Source organism: Apium graveolens, chromosome 5 (genome assembly GCF_009905375.1).
Source record: "Apium graveolens cultivar Ventura chromosome 5, ASM990537v1, whole genome shotgun sequence".
Taxonomy (NCBI): domain Eukaryota; kingdom Viridiplantae; phylum Streptophyta; class Magnoliopsida; order Apiales; family Apiaceae; genus Apium; species Apium graveolens.
The window spans coordinates 20326324-20346217 of NC_133651.1; the positions used below are offsets into that span (position 1 = coordinate 20326324).

Consider the following 19894-nt stretch of genomic DNA (forward strand, 5'->3'; position numbering starts at 1 on the left):
TCAGAAGAGCTTTAGCGCAGTTTGCCACCCCCAAAGTAACGGATAGACAAAGGCTGTTAACAAGATCACTAAGCACACCCTGAAGGCAAAACTAGAAGAGAAAAAAGATACATGGCCAGAAGAACTCGCCCAGGTCTTATGATCTTACAACACGACACCCCGAACTACAACTGGAGACACACTTTTTCTCTGGTGTATGGGTGTGAAGCTATGGTGCCCGTTGAAGTGGGGGCAGGATCTTTCCGGAGGGACAACTATGACTCAGAGGCAAACAAGCTCAATCATCAGCTCTATTTGGACATGATCGAAGAAACTCGAGAAGATGTTCAGATCAGGATAACGGCATATCAGCAGAGGACAGCTAGGCATTACAACAGTAAGGTTCGAGCCCGAACTTTCAAGGTGGGAGATTTGGTTCTGCGCCGGGTCATGCCAAACACCAAGGTGGTGAGTCACGGAGTCTTTGGAGCGAATTGGGAAGGCCCTTACAAGATAAAGTCGGTGCTATGGGAGGGAACCTACCAACTCAATGATATGTAAGACAAGTTGATCCCGAGAGCCTGGAACGCGGAACACCTCCGCAAATATTATCAGTAATATTATTCTTTTCAGACTTAGCATTATCTTAAAATATTCCTAAGTCTCGGGGGGTAGTGCCATATAGGTGCCTCCCTGAGACCACAAGCATGTATTCCTTTCACTTCCTATTATCTATGAATAAACGATTGATCTCTATTTGTGCACTTGATATTTTAACTTTTGTTAATAGATTAAATACCCAGCAGGGGAGCCCATCCTTGGGAACCCATGCGAGAACAGAACGGTTGTTTTATTAACATGTTAAAATCACAAATCAGGCCGGGCCCCGGCCCGCTTGACAACAAATATAGGAGACGAGCTGGGCCACGACCCGCTTAGAAAGATATGAGCACAAAGCAAATAAAAGATGAAGCTAAAAAGAGGGATGGGCATGCGATGCGAGCCCATACCCCGGATCGCAGACTCCCAAATGCGATCCAGGAAGCTCAACCCTCCACCAAGCATGGCCAGGGTCACATTATGCGAGCCCGTGCAAGAACGCGTGCAGAACTTGTGAATTAGTAATGATGCGAGCCTGTTTCACAAAGCATTTTCTGTTAAATTTTGTTTGATTGAACAAATGGTGCGAGCTGATTAACTGGGCTCACTGTGAAGGTGTAACGCTCGCCATACGCGGCCAGGGTTATGATAACTTTTGGTCAGTATAGGCATGATAAGTTTACATAAAAGTAAGGAAACTGGCTAGCACAGTAAAGATGAGTGTGGGCACACAAGACTTAGAAATTTGATATAAACAAAAGGTAAATAAGTTAGGCCCCGAGGCAGAATACTTTAAATACAAACGCGAGGCAAAAAGGGTGTCCGCCTACCCAGTCAAAAGTCTAGTTCCAAGATAAAATTAAATCTAAGGGTTATCAACCTCTTTCTCTCGAGCTTCATCAGCCACGACCCGGGCCTGCTCAGCTGCGAGCCTGGCCTCCTCGGTAATCTGGGCGTCCCGCTCCATCTCCAGCTTCAGTTTCTCGGCATGCCTAGCTGTGCTCGCACCCAGAGTCGCCCAATCGAAGTCAGGAACCTTCTTCATAAAGATTTTCATGAAATTCCTGGCCCCCAGGTTCCTAGCATCAGCGAGGGCGGCCTCACGACCCTCGGTCAGGGCAGAAACTGACCCCTCCAGCTCAAGCACCCTCTCCTCAAGGCTATCTTTCTCCTTCTTCCACGCCTCAAGGACCAAGTCATGAGCTTCCTTCTGCTCCTTTAAGGCCTTGTCATGAGCAGCGTTCAAGTTAATCATCTTCTAATTATAGTTGTTCATCAGCGTCACTTTCTCTTGCCCGTGCTCATCGACCTTACTCTGAAGGGATTTGACTTTAGACTCGAGCTTTGTGTTGGTCTGGCTGAGGGATCGCATCTCTCGAGCCTTAGATAGCTGACGATAGTATACTTCGGCCGCAGCTCGGGACAAAGCATCCTGGTTGACCTCGAGAACAGAGGAGGACCAGTCCTTTACATCCTGCTCGCTGATGTGACCTTGAGCGAGCCGGCTGAATGTGGTCACAACCATGTTGGCAGAAGAAGAAGTGGGAAGAGGAGCATCAGATGGAGCAGCCTTCTTTGGCTCAGGCTCGCCAGTTTTCCCTTCTTTGTGACATCGATGCCTTTTCAGCCGAGGAGATGGCCCTGAGCCTTTGAAATGCTTAGTAAGGGTCCTCATGCGATCTGGAGGGGGAACTTGAGAGTGAGCCCCTGTGGACGCTGCAGCGGGTTGAACAGGGCCTGAAGCTGCGGCTTGCTCAGCCTCTTCCATGAAAGGGATAGTGGAGATGGCCATTTCTGAAAAGAAAACAATGAAGTAATATATTAGTCACAGCGAGATGCAAAGGAAAGAAACAATGCGAGCAGATAAAAAATGCGAAAAATGAGAGTGCAATGTGAAGTGAGATGCATGTAGGAAATATAAAACACGCAAGCATACGAGCTCGCGCATGCGAGCAGACAGGCCCGCATATGCGGGCCCGATATTCTTACCCTTTCTGGCTCTCTTCTTAGATTTCTTCTTTTAAGGAGTCAGCCTCACCCCTTCCTTAAAAACCCACACGCGACCAGGTTCGAGGTCGTTATGAGTTTTCGAATATCTTTGTCCACCTTAGGAAGATCTAGGAGGCTGTCCGCATTTATTTTTTTCTTACCCCACAAGGACAGTGCGAGGCGGGGTGGCTGGAGATAAAGAAAAAACATTTCTTGTTAAAGGAAGGAATTATGGTAGAAAAGACGAGAGCGGCCAGGGAAGACTTACATGGATTGTAATAAAAATGAGTCTGGACTCGAGGTACCCCGTGGATATAGAAATAGGGGCTCTTCCACTTCTCCGAGTTGCTCGACCCGTTGTGGATGAGGTTCTTTTTGTTAAAACACGGCTAGACAGAAAAGTAGAAGTACCCGAAGTCATTGGGGGAATGCTTCAGGTTAAGAAAGTAGCCGAGTTGCCTCACTGTGAGAGGAGGAAATCCATATTTGATGTACATGATATACAATGCGAGGGCGGCCCGGTATCCTTTCGGGTTGATCTGAAGGGGAGTGAGCTGGTAGTGCTCACAAACATCTTTAATGAAAGGATGAAGAGGTGAGGAGATTCCTAGCCTTAGTAGAAAGGTGGACCAGACCATACGAGGCACCTTGCCTCCATTCTCTGGATGGTTAAATCTGTAGCACCTCATGTGAGGCAGGGGCAAGACAACATGGCCCTCGAGCTGGAACTGCTCAATATGCTCGGCCAGATGTTTCTGAGTCAGTGAGGTAGGCAGGTCGTGGATAGCGAGCACCTTAACCTCCTCGTTGGCAGTCGAGCTCTCCTCCCCATCAGGAATGATCTGCCTCTTAAAAATAATTTCACCCTCAAGCTCGGGCTGGGCAGGAGGCACATAAGGCTCAGGAGAGGCCGCGGGGATGTAGTTATAGTTACAAATCTTGTATTGACTTGTAACATCTGCCACCTCCTCGCTCTAAGGAGAGTCATAGGACCAATACGAGCCGTCCTCTTCACCCTCGAGCCCCAAGATAGGATATTCAGCAGCTACGGGCTCCTTTCCTTTCTTCTTGGTGTCATAGTATGCACTCCCCAGGTCGCTGTCAGTAGATTCTGAGTCAAGTTGAATGGGGTCGAGGTTGTTAGCTGCAGCTAGCTTCAGGCGAGCTGCCCTCTTTTCAACCATCTCTCTTAAAATCTCCTTGTCTCGCTCTTTATCCAAGGGAGCAGGTTCACGGTTTAGCAGCTCTTCTACCCCAAGGGAGGCTGGAATACGAGAAAGGTCTGCGGGCCTATCTCTCCAGTCATATATATTCTTCTCCCTGGTAAAATCCTCAGGGTTTGGGTCGAGGTGAATATCAAGCGAGCCGGATCCAGCTGCTCGCATCGAGTTCTCGACTCTGGCAATGTTCAAAACCCCTTGAGGAGTGATAGCTGAGCCAGGAGAGATGGGTTGGCTAAGACGACCAGAAAGGGAAGTCAGTTCGCGTTGAAAATCCTTTGAGCCTCGCTGCTCGGGTGTATATTGATTTAATGGTGACGGAGTGGCTGAAGAATGAACCGGGCTAGCAGAGTTGCGAGCCGGGCTCGAGGAAGAGCGAGATGATCCATAGGAACGGGATGAAGACGCACTCGACATCTGTAAAAGATGGTAAAAATTAGTGTGTGGCCCTAAAAAGAAAACAAAAACAAGTATGGGGGCGCACCTAGGTGTTCTCACATCTCACACGAAATCGCACCTAGGTATCTAAATGGCGGGCCCGCATCGCGTTATGTGATTGTGTGTGGGATCGCATCGAGTTAGAAGAAAGTGTGAGAGCTCGCATCACATTACGTGAGTGTGTGAGGGCTCGCATCAAACAAGTGGTGTATACTCGAATTAAAGGACCAAGTATGAATGAAAATGGACTCGAATCGAAGAATACCTGTTGGAGAGGTGTATGAAGATCCTGATGAATCTGTGCCGGGAGAATATCGCCGCCGGTAGATGGTTCTTGTGGAGATGATGATCTTCGCCATGGTAGATCCTTGAGCAAATTGAGTAGCAATTCGAGAAGTGTTTTTGGAAATGTGAGAAATGAATTGAAATCTCACATTTATAGGGGATAAGAGAGAGAAAGGGGAGGCGACACGTGTCACCATCTCAGATGACGACACGGATCCCCACGCCAGCTGTCCAATGGCTGTCAAAATGAATGTTAAATAAAAGGTGTGCGAGACGAGGCACACGAGGCGGTTTGGTGCGGCCTGGTGGGCTCACACTTGCGAGGCCATGAAAAGCTAATGTTGGAAAATTCCTAGCCTCAAGATGCGACCAGGAATTTTGGGGGGTAGTTGTTATGTCCGCTTTCGATCATGGCCCTAAACAGGTCCCCATGGGTGCATCGAATAGCTGGACTCTCATGTGTGGGCCAAAATCATAAATTAATATGACTTGGGCCAACACATGTGGGTTGGGCTCGTGACATGCGAGCTGGGCTCATGACATGTGAGCTGGGCTCATATTTGCCATCTGGGCTCCCACACGCGAGGTGGGCTCAAGTGCCTTCACGCGAGGTGGGCTCAGGTACCTTCATGCGAGGTGGGCTCAGATGCCCACACGCGGGCTGGACTCAGGTGCCCATACGCGGGCCGGGCCCATGAGCCCATATCTTATAAAAGCAGAGGTAACATTATATTTATTGATAAAAAATGAAGGCGGTGCGGGCCGAGGCCGCCAGGCTGGCCCGCATTAGAGGACTTTGTGTTCGACATGGAAAGTGGCTCATAGATGACTTAGTTGCTCGTAAATTTCGGGGCCGACACGGGTTATTCCTATAATCATGGGAAGAGATACGGAGATGCCGTGAGATTATAGGAAGCGTGTGGAGCCGGTCGAGATTTACGTGACTAATTGGCTGAAGGCCTGACTTTATCGTGGGCTTGGGCTGCACGGGCTGAAGAGTCCTAACCCTAGCCTATGTGACTTGTTCCCCAAGAACTACGTGAGGCTTGATCCTTATAAATAGGGTACGTAGGCACTTGTATGAGACATGAGTCGACACTTGATAGAGAATAACAAACCCTATTCTTTCTTGAGGAGTCAACATACAAGCTCAGCCACCACCATACATAACCTTCCTCCGCCTTCAAACACCGCCCTTGATCCTTGTTCCACCCATTAACCTCAACAACACTGTTATACGAAATTCTCCCTATAACAAATATAAAATATACAACACAAACAAGAATATATATATTTTGATTAATGAGTTATATTCGAAACGTTGTGTAATTTGGTTATGTATTGTATGAAAACAATACATGTTGATAAAGAATCAACTTGTATTTAATATACGTTAGATATTTTACAACATTTACAAATAAAAAAATAACTAAGAACATGCATGACGCATAAAAAAATCTAGAAAATGACTCGTGCCTCGCACGGGTTATTATGCTAGTTTAATATAACAACAAAACAAGCACATTTATCCAAAATAAATCTCCCAAAACAATCATGTAAAACACTGATTTTGCTTCATCTACTTTCCTCACTTTACAATAACTTTCAATGACTTCAAAAAACACTCACCATAATCATTAAAAGCTCCAAATTTTCATGTTTTAGTAGACAAGAAACATCTATTAAATTTATCTTTTTTCAATATCAATGTTCGTGTAAACATACGTATATATACACTAGTTTGTAATGAACATAAGAGATTTATAATGAAAAAGATTGATTCTAATTTATAAAACAAGTTTCAAGGCATGGAAATTAAATTGACACCTGAAGTAAAAGTAATTATAGATTATATAATAAAGAGCACAAAGCTTAACTAGTGACTCAGTTATTATAATAATGAACAAGCTACGACTCAGGCGACGGAGCATTTGAATTCGGCAACTGAGAAAAGATTGGATAGGAGGAAAATGGCTAATTGTATATAAATTGTATCAGAGGGATTTGTGTATATCTGGATTATTATTATAGAAGTGTATTCAATGAACATAAAAATTATACAAAATAAAATGTAAAACAAACAATTAAAAAAGTCTGAATATACATCAAAAAGTAAGTATTGCTTTCAAAAGTTTGAAAAAATTAAAATACCCTTGAGAAAATTAACCGTGTTAGCAAGTTTTGACGAAAGTAGATATTCTGTATAAAAATTAGAAATTCAGTATAGCAAGCGATAGTTTTTTTTTAGACTCAATGAAATTTATTAAAAGGAAGAAACATCCGACATAATAATCTCCAACACACAATGCGGAGGAGATATAAACAAATTGTAGCAACCTACCAAACAGGGAATTCTAGCTAGATTATGAGCTACCCTATTTGCGTGCTTCTTTACATGACTAACTACTAAATCATTCCGCTCCCACATAAATTTATAGCAAGCTTCCAGGATATTCCCAACTTAGACCAAATACTCAGAGCCTTGTTGTAAAGCTTGAACCACCAGACTTGAATCACTCTCTACGGTCACATTCTTTAACTGCAATTCTTCGATCCACTTTATAGCTACCCAGACACCATAAGCTTCAACTTCAAGCACATTAACACAACCCGCAATCCTTAAATTTTTCCCCATAATAAAGTTGCCATCCTCGTTTCTTATGACCATCCCAATTGCAAAGTTTGAGTCTCCTTTCTTAACTGATGCATCGACGTTTAGCTTAAGCCACCCTCGATCAGGAGGCTTCCAGTTAATTACTGAACTCACCACTTGGCCTAGCTGAGGCTTAACCCTCTTTGCATTTCTATTTGCTACCTGCCAACTATTGATCTGTCTCGAACTCATGTCCACAGACATACTCGACCCTATCAACTTTTCCTCCCAGACTTTTTTATTTCTAGCAAACCAGATCCATGATAACACTTTAGTAATATTGATTACCCTGTCATCCGATTCCGAATCTAGCTTTTCCAGGAGCCAATCTGCTGCATATTCAACTCCTCTCATGTCAAAAACTAACTCTGTTCTTTGCCAGCAACTACGAGCATAATCACATTCAAAAAAGAGATGGAGCACGTTCTCTATATCTCTTGAGCACATTGGGCAATTGAGTGGAATTTGAACTCCTTTGCTCCAGCGAAGAGTACTGACAGGGATATTATTTTTGCAGAACCTCCATATAAACATTCTCATTTTGTGAGGAATATCTAGCTTCCATATTCTATTCCATCGTTCTCTTGTACTAACTTGAGTCTCATTTTCCTAGTGGTCTTGCCAATACCTATATCCCGACTTCACTGAGTATTTACCATTTGGAGTCGACGACCATACTAATTTGTCACTTGCTTCATTCTGCGGAATCCGAGTATGGAGAATACTTTGAACATCATTAGAGTGAAAATTTTGTTCTACTTTTGTCACGTCCCATTCTTTGATGTTTGGACGGAAGTAATCACAAACTTTATCCTCCCTAACATTGTTCCTATGATGATCCTCCACTTTATAATCAGCTTTTCCTCTCAACCAGGGGTCCTGAAAAATTTGAATGTCCTTGTCATCATCCAAAACCCATCTATACCCTCTACATAATTGCTCCTTAGCTTCCCATATCCCTGACCATATAAAGGTCCCTCCCGAACCTTTCTTAGCTTGTAAGATGTTGCAACCATAGAAATATTTTGCTTTAAAAATTCTGGCAACCAAAGAAAAAGGGAAGATTGAATCCATAAAGAGATCTAAAGCCCAGACCACCATTACACTTGGCTAAACTCATTTTTTCCCATGATAACCAATTGATCCCCTTTTTAGTACTCCTGTTTGAAGACCACTAGAATGTATTCATGATTCTTTCCATTTCTTGACAGAGCGTCTTTGGCAGTAAAAAACATGACATGTTGTAAGACGGGAGAGCTTGAGCTACATTCTTGACCAGAATTGTTTTACCTGCCTTCGAGAGAAGTTTATTATTCCAGCCATGAATACGCTTCCAGAGTCTTTTTTTTAGAAAATTGAAAACCCGTTTTTTAGACTTACCAACCACCGAAGGTAACCCCAGATATTTACTCTCGCTTAAACCATGACTGACTGCCAAAACATCCTTAATCTCTTGTTGTTTATCTGTACATACATTAGCACTGAAAAAAATGCCAGACTTCTGAAAGTTCACAGCTTGCCCTGAAAGCTTTTCATATATGTTCAATAAATCTTTTACTACTTAAGCTTCACTTAAACTTGCCTTAAAGAATAAGAAACTATCATCAGCAAAAAAAAGATGAGTGATAGCTGGCCCATTCCTATTGATTTTACAACCGTGAATTTCATTGTTCACAGCAGCCTCTTTAAGAGCATGGGATAAACCTTCGACACAGAGTAGGAATAAATAAGGCGAAAGAGGGTCATCTTGTCTCAAGCCCCTCCTAGGAAAAACAGGACCAGCCAGAGTACCATTCATACACACCATATATTCCACTGTAGATACACACAAGAACATCCATTTAATCCACTTATCATAAAACCCCATCACCTTCATCCTATGCTTCAGATAATTCCAGTCAACACGATCATAAGCTTTGCTTATGTCAAGCTTTAGAGCAACCTCTCCTTCTTCACCTTTATTCTTCCTTTTCATACAGTGAATGATCTCAAAGGCTATTAACACATTATCAGTTATGCTTCTCCCAGGAACAAACGCAGACTGGTTTTCCGAAATTATAACAGAAAGAATAGATTTCAGCCTATTTGCTAGAACCTTTGCCAGGATTTTATAGAGGACATTGCAAAGAGCAATAGGTCGAACCTCTGTCATTCTTTCTACATTTTCTTTTTTAGGAACTAGCACCAGTGTCGTATTGTTAAGCTCAGGAAGGAAAGATACATCTCGGAGCCAACTCTTGCAGTTAATAAAGATCTCCTTACCAAGAAGACCCCAGAAATGTTGAAAAAATGTCGGGCTAAAGCCATCTGGCCCAGACGTTTTATCCGGATGCATTTGCTTGATTGCCCTAGTTAATTCATCAAATTCCAGATCCTTAGTCAGCATACGATTTTGTTCATTTGTAATCACCCTCCCTTAAGAAGTGTTATCACCCTCAGTGAGCCAGAACGCTTTTGCTCTTTGTTGCCAATAAGTCTCTTCTTGCTTCATCAACTCATCAAGACGATCTTTTTCCATGAAGTATTCACGAATCCCCTCTTTGTCAGTTCTGTTTAGTAAGGCATTCAATACTTCTTTTTGTTTTTTAACCTTCTCACGGAACTTATGAAAGAAATTCCTGTCCCATTTGGCCATGAAAGTGGAGACATAAATCAATTTGGGCAACAGCTGAGTCGTTGAAATGCTACACAAGTATCTCGAAACCTCTTCATGAAAGGATGAATCTTTTAACCACACATTTTCGAATCTGAATCTAAATTGTTTACGGGAACAAGAAGTATCAAACAAATCCAACACAATAGGATCATGATCCGAGTAAATAGTATGCGTAACAGAAAGATTACAAAGAGGGAACATTTGCCACCAGTCATTATTTGCAAAAGCTCGATCTAATTTCTCCCTGACCCAGTTATCAGAACCTTTACTTTTTTCCCAAGTAAATTTGCCCCCTGTCAGCTCCAGTTTAGTGAGATTACAGTCATCAATGGTTGCTCGAAAACCATCAAGAAGATTCTGCGGATGGGGATGTTTGCCGCTTTTATCCGTTGCTATAAGCAAGTCGTTAAAAATTACCAAAAATACACCAGGGAATAGAATCTACCTGAGCTAGTTGTCTTAACATATCCCAGGCCTCTTGTCTGCGTTCTCGTTCCGGAAAACCATAGTAACAAGAAAGTCTCCAAACTGGGGTGCTTCCTTTAAATATGTGAATATCAACATAATTTCGAGAAGAACCAATAACTTTACAACTTACAGTACTTTTCCATAAGACTGCCAAGCCACCACTTCTACCGGCTACATCTACAGCAAAAAAATCCGAAAAACCAAACTTCCTACACAAATCAGCAATAATATCTCCTTTGACAATCGTCTCAGATAAGAACATCATCATGGGATTGTGAGACTTTATTAAGTCTCCAAGTATTCGAACTGCCCGGGGGTTTCCCAGACCCCGACAATTCCAACTTAAGAGTTTCATGATGAGTGGCTAGCTTGCTTTGCAAGCGTAGCCAATTCGTTTTGAGTGGTTTCTGCATAATCCAGTTCAGAAAACAAACTTTATTGAAATAATAAACTCTGTTACAGTATGGAACTGTTACCTCTCAGTGATGAACAAATATCACGAGAGCTGCTAGGGTTACAATGAATAATCTTCTCGAATATGATAACACTTATAGTGTAAACCCTATGTCTGTGTTTATATACTACACAATTACAAGATAATCGCTAATTGATATGGAATATAATTCTACTTCCTAAAATATATCAATCAGATATCTTTTCTTCCAAGTATTCTATTCTTCATAGAATTCCTTCTTCATGCATATCTCTTCTTATGTTTATCTCGATCTTCTTTCCTTTAATCAACTACTGTCCTTATCTGAACATCCTTCAGCACTTAAGTTCTGATATCCATCTTCTGATGATTATCTCCTGATAATATAAGCATTGATATCCTTAAGTCCTGACTTCCAGTAAGTACTGATTTATCATGTTTAAGTAAGATCTAAACATAAATCATATTACCCATGACATTATCAAATATATCTAACATAATAGACCTCCCTTCGTATCCATCGTTTCTTTAGATGAAGGCCCACCTCTCCTTCTTTTTCTATCCTCCACATTAAGCCCAATCTCCTCCTCACTTTCAGGTCCATACAAAAAATCTGATTTGCTAAAAGACCCATCACCCATTATTAGCGCGCCCTTATTACTTTCCATATTATTTTTGAAATTTGAAACTGGTACCCTATCCCTACAATCTCTCCTATCAGATAACTCCCGCCTGTTAGCCCCTGAATAATCTCCTGAAAATCTTGCTCCGTTATTTTCGCGACTAATTCTCGCCTCCCACTCCTTGTCGTTCTCCTCCCTCAACCACTTGCTTCTCTCCTGTCCCACCGTACGCCGAGGAGCTGCCCTAAGCCATGATCCCCAATCTTTCATTCCCTCCCCCCTTCTATCTATGAATCGTCTACAGAACCTATCAGTATGAGAAACAAGCCCACATGAGAAGCAGAAGTCGCCCAAACGTTCATACTTACATGTGACAACAAAATCTGATCCATTTCTATGTTTTATCTTTTTCCTCCTTTTCAGAGGTTTCCGAACATCAAGATTAATCTTAATTCTCATACAGTCACGCCAAATACTTGTATTATTATTAGCATCATATTGCAGGAATTCACCAAAAAAATCCCCTAGTTGTTTTCCAACAGCCTCCGTCATGAAACCATTAGGTAGATCATGAATTTGAATCTAAATTTTAAGAAACCATAGCTGTACTTTCCCAGGATCGATCCCCATTGGAATGATGTCCACCAGCAGCATGACATTATCAAAATTCCAAGGTCCACCATTTAACACCCATAACATGTCCTCCTTATAATAGAATTGAAATAAAAAAATCCCAGTCTCAATCTCTTTTATATTTATCCCCATCGTTGGTTTCCATACATCCGCCATTTTTGTCTTCATGGCCCTCGTATTGATATTTCTCTCAGTGAGGAAACGTCCCACTAAACAGAGCTCATATCTATTACCTTCTTTTTCGACATCACCCTCAAAAACAAACTCTTCATTCTCTTCATCCTCTATACCCAATCCCGCCATCTGATTATCAATATTCTGGTATCTCGCCATTTGAAAACTGAAAAAGATAAACTCCCACGATTCTGAAAATCCAGCCGGAGAGAAAAACCAAGACTTTCACATTAGACAGAGAGATTTGATAAATAGAATGTGTCGCTGTAAGCGATAGTTTTTTAATGTTAATATTTCAACGAATCTGACAGGCTAAGTACGTGAACACGTGTACTTTACTCTATGAAATATACTTTTTAATTTATTTTTTAAATTTTTATTTTTTATTTAAAAGTTTAAATATTATAATTTATTTAAAATAAAAAAAAAATCATAAAAATTGGACAAATATATTTCATAAAATTTTTAAAATACGTGTCGAGCTCTCAATGTAAGGAACCTGGAGGGATGAAGAATACTCACTCTGTCCCTCCCATTTGTTTACACTTTCCTTTTTAGGATATCCCTCCCAATTGATTACATTTGAAAAAAATAACTACATTCACTACTTATTTCCACTATACCCACTTTATACATATAATATTAATCGGTCTCACTACTTTACTCACTTTTTTAATTTTCTTGCACTACTTTATCATTTTTCTTAAACTCTGTGTTCAACTCAAATGTAAACATTTTGGAGGGATGGAGGGAGTATATTATTTTTTTCGATATCAAAACTATATTAATAATCGAAGGCACAAAATATAAATTGGTACTAAAATATTTTTAAAAACTCTGGATAAAAGGCGGTTCGATTCGCAATTTAAAACGGAACTTATATATTTTAGAAACTTGGTCAGATCCGTCCCAACCCGACCCGTTCCTTTCTTAAAGAAATTGGGTCTTTTAAAATTCTGATAAATTTTGGCATAATAAATTTTTTGTGCATCTCTATATTGAACATTGATATAATGCACAAAATTAACAATGAGATTATGTTAGGAAGGAAAAACAGTCAAGTTTATAAATATTTTTCGAAAATGTATGACTTATAAATGTGTACAAAAATTATTTTATGTTGAAATATATTCATATATTACTTAAATAAAAATGTATTAATATGAATATAACGCTTATTTGTTTTTATTTACGTAGGGCCTATATAAACTACAACAAATTGACAAAAAAACATATATTAATTTAATGTGATTATTTATTAATTGAAAATACATATTGGGAGATTCTACTATAGAAACTAGAAAGCTTACATGGACAAAATAAAAAATAAATCATATTAAATAAAACTCTAAAGGTTACTCAAATAAAAAGAAAAATAGAAAGCAAAATTAAAAACAGGACCGCCGGAGAGGAGATGAGTTCAGAAGGTTCATCATCACCTCCTCGCCGTGGTAATCCCGCCGGCGGTAGCAAAGAAGACAGACCTCGTTTCTTTGGCACCACAGCTAAATCCAAGTGCTGGGCTAATGCTCAAGTTGTACTAGGCAGGCATCCTGAGAGATGGCGTAAAGATGCTGCTGGTAATATTGTCTGTAAACGCTTTTGCAATTGCCAGGGTTGTCTTTGCTTTGAGTATGATCATATCATTCCTTACTCCAAAGGTCATTCATCTCTCTCTCTCTCTCTCTCTCTCTCTCTCTCTCTCTCCCCTCTCCATATGGGGATTTTGTATTTTGTTAATTTGGGGCTTGTAATTGTTAAAGTTGATGGGTATTTAAATTTTGATTGGTTGTATTTGCTTGTTTGTTCTTGTAGAAAGCTTGCTAAATTGTTGTAGTATATGTGTGTAATGGCAGAGGGAGAATTTTGAGGGTACTTCCAAGATAATTAGGTTGTTAACGGGGTTCGAACATCGGTCTTTTAAAGAAAAAACTTAATCTTAATATTTGAACTAACTCTACTGTTCTGTTTGGTTGGGTAGAATAGAATCAAATGAAGTGGAATGAATGAAATTAACGAGAACTAGAGAAAAATGAGTGAGGGTTAATTTGTTATGATAAAACTTGTAAAGGATCGCACATTTTATAGTTCAAATTTCATTCCTTTCCATTCCCTCCATTTTCATTTATCCCAACCAAACACAATTAAAATATAAGATTTGTATATATGTGACACTTCGAAGCCTTATTTACAAAGATTTGAGCATCACTGTCTTCCTTGAGGACAGCATGTTCGCTTCATGTATGTCCTTGTGAAAAGAGGGCACAGTCCAACATTTGATATAAAACTGATGGCCACATGAGATGTCATTGCATCATCTAGACTCTCCTATACCTGCTGAGACAATGACTGAGATCAGGAAGGTAGATCCTAGAGAAGCGGACTGTCTTTAGTGATGAAGAATGGACCTTGCTGAGGAAATTCTGCATCGTCTGGAGGTTAGCTTATTATTCCTAAAGAAATCATCCTCATTTAAATTTGCTCTAGTTGCGCCGACACCAATATTGAAGACTTCGGTAGTGCCTACTGCCTACTATGAGCGCCTCAAAGACAATAATGGCCTCTCTCTATATGAACTAGTTGATGAACCTAAAGCTTTCACTAATGATGAAGCGGTTCTCGTAGCTTAGAGGGCTTGACACCCAAACGAGATTGTTCTGCTTCGCGTTACCCATGAAGATTCTGGTATTCCTAGGCTTGCAAGGGAAATTTCTATGTACATCAGTCTCCTGAACCTTGTGAATTTGATCCAGATTCCAGAGGATGATGGCGAGACAAATGAAATGATACGAACTTGCAACCAGAAAAAGAAAAAAACACGTTCTTGTGTTGGCCCTTTCATTATCGCCAAAACCAGAAACTATAGACTCAAGAATGGACCAATACATGCTTAAGAACTTCAGGGCCGTGTCATTTGTTCTCACCCCCATATGAGATGCGACCCGTTTGGGTTTCCTGAATTTGAGAGGTAGTGAGATGGAATTTCTCGCATGATTCTGTCAACGGCCTTGCTCAATCTTGGGCTTATTAAGCCCCACTCCATCCATGAAGGACCTGTGAGCGTGTTCCATGATGTCGTTTTGATCCAAATTACTCTTAACAGCAAGAAAATGCTCATCAGCCTCTACATTCTTTGCCGCTACTTCAGAATTTCCCTCCTTTGTCTGCGTAAGAAGTTAGGTATGTGAAGCACTAGCCAAGAGTATTGAAACTTTTTTTTGGACAGGCCATCCCACCATGGCAATGGCTTCACTCTAGGCAACCCATACAATATGGGTCAATGAAAATTCCCATACATTTATGTCTATAATGTGCCTACGTGTTGCACGAGTTTAATTACAAACCAGGGACCACGCTCCGCCTCACATATCTAGGTTTTATCTTACTCAACTGTTCACACACTTTTTTCGCAAAAGTTTCACCTCTCATAAACATTCCTAAAACTTTGTTTTCATGGGCTTTCCCATCTAAACAAAACTCAAAATGGAGTAATTGAAATGAGCCTGAATCTGCTACCCTTTAGCAACTCTATATCAGTAAGCCCGTCTCCGCAACAAGCTTGGTTTGCTGTGGTTTTCCGAAAAAGGGTTCCCAGCTCAACTTAGTATAAAAACACCCTACGCCATGATAGGCTCGTCTGTTCACCAGGGGAAGCAGGCTCCGCCTTGCAACACCACTACATCTTCCCAGCCTCCCTCCGGCACACAACCTCCTTATATCTGACTTTGTATATAATATTTCTAATAGCTAATGAATACTCTTGACTCCAAATGTGAAGAAGGCTCGTGAAGAAGCCTCTAGAGTAGCTAATGATACTCTTGACTCCAAGTGCGAAGCAGCTTAACCTCCTTAGATCTGCCTTTCGATAGTTCTGATTTTAATAAGTATTGTGGTTTCACCACTGACGGGGATGCAGGCAAATATCAACCTTATTAATGATGAATACTGATTTTTATTAGTGCTAGTGCTTTTGCCACTTAAAGGACTGTATGCTTTGAACAGTTTTATTGTTGAATTGTTGTGTTTGCTGTTTCTGTTCTTTGTGATTGAGCTAGTGTCTTTTTCCTCACAAAAACTGGATGAGTACTGAGAATTGAAGTTGTGTGATAGCCTTGTAGGTGGGGAATCAGTAGCAGAGAACTGTCAGATTCTTCAAACCAGGGTGAATAGGTTTAAATCCGACAAGGAGGCTGTTGGCACAGATCAGTTACAACAGTATGCGTGTGATATCAAGTTCAGTGGTAACATACTCACTACTTTTTATTCTATGATCTTCATTACTGGAATGACATTGAGGTTATAATGTTGTGCCACTTTTAGAGATTGCTTGGTTTTTTGATCTTTTAGCATGCTTCGGAATCATGTTCGTTAGCATTTTGATTATTTCCAGATTTTGAGCTCTTACACTGCATGTGGAAATAAATTGGTTATTTAAGTAAAGATAATTATCATAACTGACAGAACAACAATATTAAGAGTATTAAGTAGTGTTACCTTAATAGGGGAATTAGTCATGTGCCAATAGGCAAAATAGATGCATCATTAAATATATAGAAAATAATTAAAGAAAATAAAAATCATGGTCAGAGCTGTATCATGAATAAAATTTGTATACCGGAGCAGAAGTCTTTAAGATCTAAAAATTGTATGAATAGTTGCGAACTTTGATATGCTAATGTAACTATTATACTGATTTGCAATTTATAAGTAAGAAGTTGCACAAGCAATCTGCTACAGTTATGAGCTTTGACCGAGTGGATGAAAAATATGCTGTGTCAAGTTCAATATGCACATTTATGTCATCATTAAAAAGCACTAATGGCTGAACCAGTACGCAACAATTCCAATAATGTGTATTTGTACCGTTTGTTTGATGAGGACATAATTTTCCTTTTCACTGTCGTATTCTTCTTTTCCATTCCAAAAATCGTCTATATAGAAGATGCTAATAATACCTTGTAATTTGTAGAATACTTCCAATTTAAATAGAATTGGGGAAGTGATGATATGAAAACATGCTGCTTTGCAGCACCCACTATATTCCGATCAATGATGAAAACATTTAGAGATGTTTAATGTGGAAGAAGTTGGTACATGTTGAATATATACAGCTGAATAATTTATATTATGTGATGTGTTGAGATGTGTAGAACACCTAAGCCACGCAGCCGGCATGTAGCTCTATCTCTTTTTTCACTTAAATATGCAGTAAAGAGATTGATATATATATGTGTGTGTGTGTGTGTTTGTGTGTGTGTGTGTGTGTTTGTGTGTGTGTGTGTACCGTTTTTTTAACTTGGTTGCAACTTTAAAATCAAATATTTTGCCATTAGAATTTATATTCAAAAACTTTATCCGTGTAATCATAACCGTGCATGTAACTTGTAATTGCAGATAAGGAGCTTGATATAATTGAGATGGCTGTTTATGGCGACGTGATTCGCCCTGGGAATGAATGCCGCTGCAGAACTGTTGCTGAAATGCTTGGAAAATTAAAGTCAAAAGACCGGACGGCTGCCTGCAAGTTACCAACTAGTGATGGCCCTCATACATAGCCAGTAAAGTAAAGGACAAAATAGACAACGAATAATCAATCATATTGAGTAAATGTATTTGCATTCCTTAATAAATTGTTGCTAAATTATGAACCATAGAGATTTAGTCCTAATAATTGTATGGCCATTGCTTTTGTATTTGGAATGGTCATATTAACGATAGTTTTGCTGATGGGAAGGACTTAGCTGTGAGTGTGATGTCTGCAACCGGAGAAGAGGAGATTAATGCCCTGAAGGACATTTCGAATTAGCTCACAATTTATTATCGAACTATTTCAATTTCAGCAAACTTTGCAACAGTATTGAAATTGTAGGTGCGACTGCCTGCTTGATGCCTATATGAATTTATTCCGAACTGTATTTTGGTTTGTTTAAGCACACTGTGATCGTTAAAATGAGTTGAACTACTTTTACATATGTCCAACCAGAAATCTATATATAAAACCTTCCTGAGAGTGGGGAGGGAATAAGGTTAGAACTTAGAATACCTAGGCCCTTGGATCCGTGTAATGGAGGGACAAGAACTTCCGGTTTATGAACCTACTGCTAGAGATAAGATAAGATAAAAGAGCTAAAAGATTAAGATTAGAGATTAAGTAGGGAAAGATTAAGATTAGAGCCTTCGCAGGTAGCCATTCTATAAATAATTGCCAAAGCATGATACATTGTGATTCTGCGATTTACCTCAGTAACAACCGGAACACGAGATCATACAATCCTTGATAAATTGTTAAGTTATACTACTTGTTTAGATGGAGAATCAGAAATACAAACTCAACCAATCCTACTCTGATTATCATAATTGATAAGCAATAAATTCCTAATCTGAATTTGATTTATAGGATTGTATTATCTAGCATTATAAGATCGGTATTATCTAGGCTATTATTATCTTGCAAAATAACCATGAACAAGTCCAGGTGGCTTAGACATTGTTCAAAGAAATTGTGTAGCACATCTACTTCTCAATTCAAACTTTCCTCGTGGCTTATAAAATGTTTGAAGAGATCGTTTAGCACGTCTACTTGTCAATTCAAATTCGAAAGTGTTGCCTCTCAATTCAACTTCTCCTCTGAAGGAATTGTTCTAAACAATGAGGATCTATTAACACCAATCCTGTTTCGTGTTCCTTATCGAAAACTCAAGTCACTCAAGTGTGTTTCGAAAAAATGGCTCTATCTCATCACCACTACCCACTTCACACTGTAATTTGCTCCCTCCTCCCCGTGCTTTTGGTCTATTTATGCAATGTCCTCCTCCTTCTGCTTTTGGTGGTCCTTGCCCTGATGAGGTTTATTTCGTTCCTTTAGATGATCCAAACACTTTTTCCCCGTACAGAACCCTCACTTTTGCTCAGGACCCTTTTGATCCTCAACGTATTCGTATTCTCCGATCCTGCAATGGCCTTTTATTGTGCTCTACTTGCCTCTTAGCTACTTGGAAACAGGAAAATATTTATGTATATAACCCCTCAACCAATCAATTAGTTACCCTTCATCAATACTATCATGTCCATGGTTTAAATGTTTGTCTGAATTTAGCATTTGATCCTTCAAAGTCACCTCATTTCAAAGTTATTGCTTTTGTTACCACATCGCAGTCAGATTCAGATACTGGTGACTTTCATAGTTACTCCTCTGAAACCGGGTCTCGGAGGCTGTCTGTACAATCTTTTAATAAGGCCTTAAATATGAACTTGGACGTGGGTGTATTCATTGGTTGGGTGGTTTAAAGTTTGAATCTGTACTGGAATCGACTTTCTCTGATTGTTTGTACTTTAACGTGGATGAGGGTGGCTAGGAACATTTCTAAGGCCTCCTATCGCCATGAAGTTTCCAATGAATTCATATTTTGGGGAGTCTGAAGACCATTTGCATTTTATTGGGGTTGGTTTGAGTGTTACTTCACTCAGCGTATATGATATGAAGAGTGATTATTCAGGGTGGTTTATTAAGTATTCGATTGATCTTGCTCCAATTTCTGAAGTTTTCCCAGAGATGACTGAAAACAAGCCTTGTTGTCATCCACATCTACGAAAAAATATGCAGTTGCTGTGCTTTCACTTATTAGAAGAGAAAAATTCCTGGAGGATTCGTTATTGGTATTGGAAATACCTGGTAAGGCTATATGTTACAATCTCGTGGATAAAAGCTTCAAAATTATACGGGACTTTGCTGTAGACTTCGGT

General features: G+C 40.0%; 3 protein-coding genes across 3 annotated transcripts; 2 read left to right on the top strand and 1 right to left on the bottom strand.

Moving 5' to 3' along the window:
• Positions 1-111: 111 nt before the first annotated feature.
• LOC141659905 (uncharacterized) lies at positions 112-540 on the top strand. Its single transcript, XM_074466838.1, has one exon. It carries the CDS (start codon positions 112-114, stop codon positions 538-540), a length of 429 nt encoding a protein of 142 aa, XP_074322939.1.
• A 6432-nt stretch (positions 541-6972) lies between these two features.
• On the bottom strand, positions 6973-7704 carry LOC141659906 (uncharacterized). The gene has a single exon (XM_074466840.1). It carries the CDS (start codon positions 7702-7704, stop codon positions 6973-6975), a length of 732 nt encoding a protein of 243 aa, XP_074322941.1.
• Positions 7705-13506: 5802 nt separating this feature from the next.
• On the top strand, positions 13507-18123 carry LOC141723608 (uncharacterized). The gene is made up of 3 exons (XM_074525450.1): positions 13507-13812; positions 16270-16392; positions 17546-18123. Exons 1-3 carry the CDS (start codon positions 13566-13568, stop codon positions 17704-17706), a joined length of 531 nt encoding a protein of 176 aa, XP_074381551.1. The 5' UTR covers positions 13507-13565; the 3' UTR covers positions 17707-18123.
• Positions 18124-19894: the final 1771 nt, after the last annotated feature.

Coding starts and splice junctions, on each gene's coding strand:
- LOC141659905 (XM_074466838.1), top strand. CDS start 112: ATGGCCAGAAGAACTCGCCCAGGTCTTATGATCTTACAACACGACACC.
- LOC141659906 (XM_074466840.1), bottom strand. CDS start 7,704: ATGAGAATGTTTATATGGAGGTTCTGCAAAAATAATATCCCTGTCAGT.
- LOC141723608 (XM_074525450.1), top strand. CDS start 13,566: ATGAGTTCAGAAGGTTCATCATCACCTCCTCGCCGTGGTAATCCCGCC. Junction 13,813..16,269: donor TATCATTCCTTACTCCAAAG/GTCATTCATCTC, acceptor ATAGCCTTGTAG/GTGGGGAATCAGTAGCAGAG. Junction 16,393..17,545: donor GTGTGATATCAAGTTCAGTG/GTAACATACTCA, acceptor TTGTAATTGCAG/ATAAGGAGCTTGATATAATT.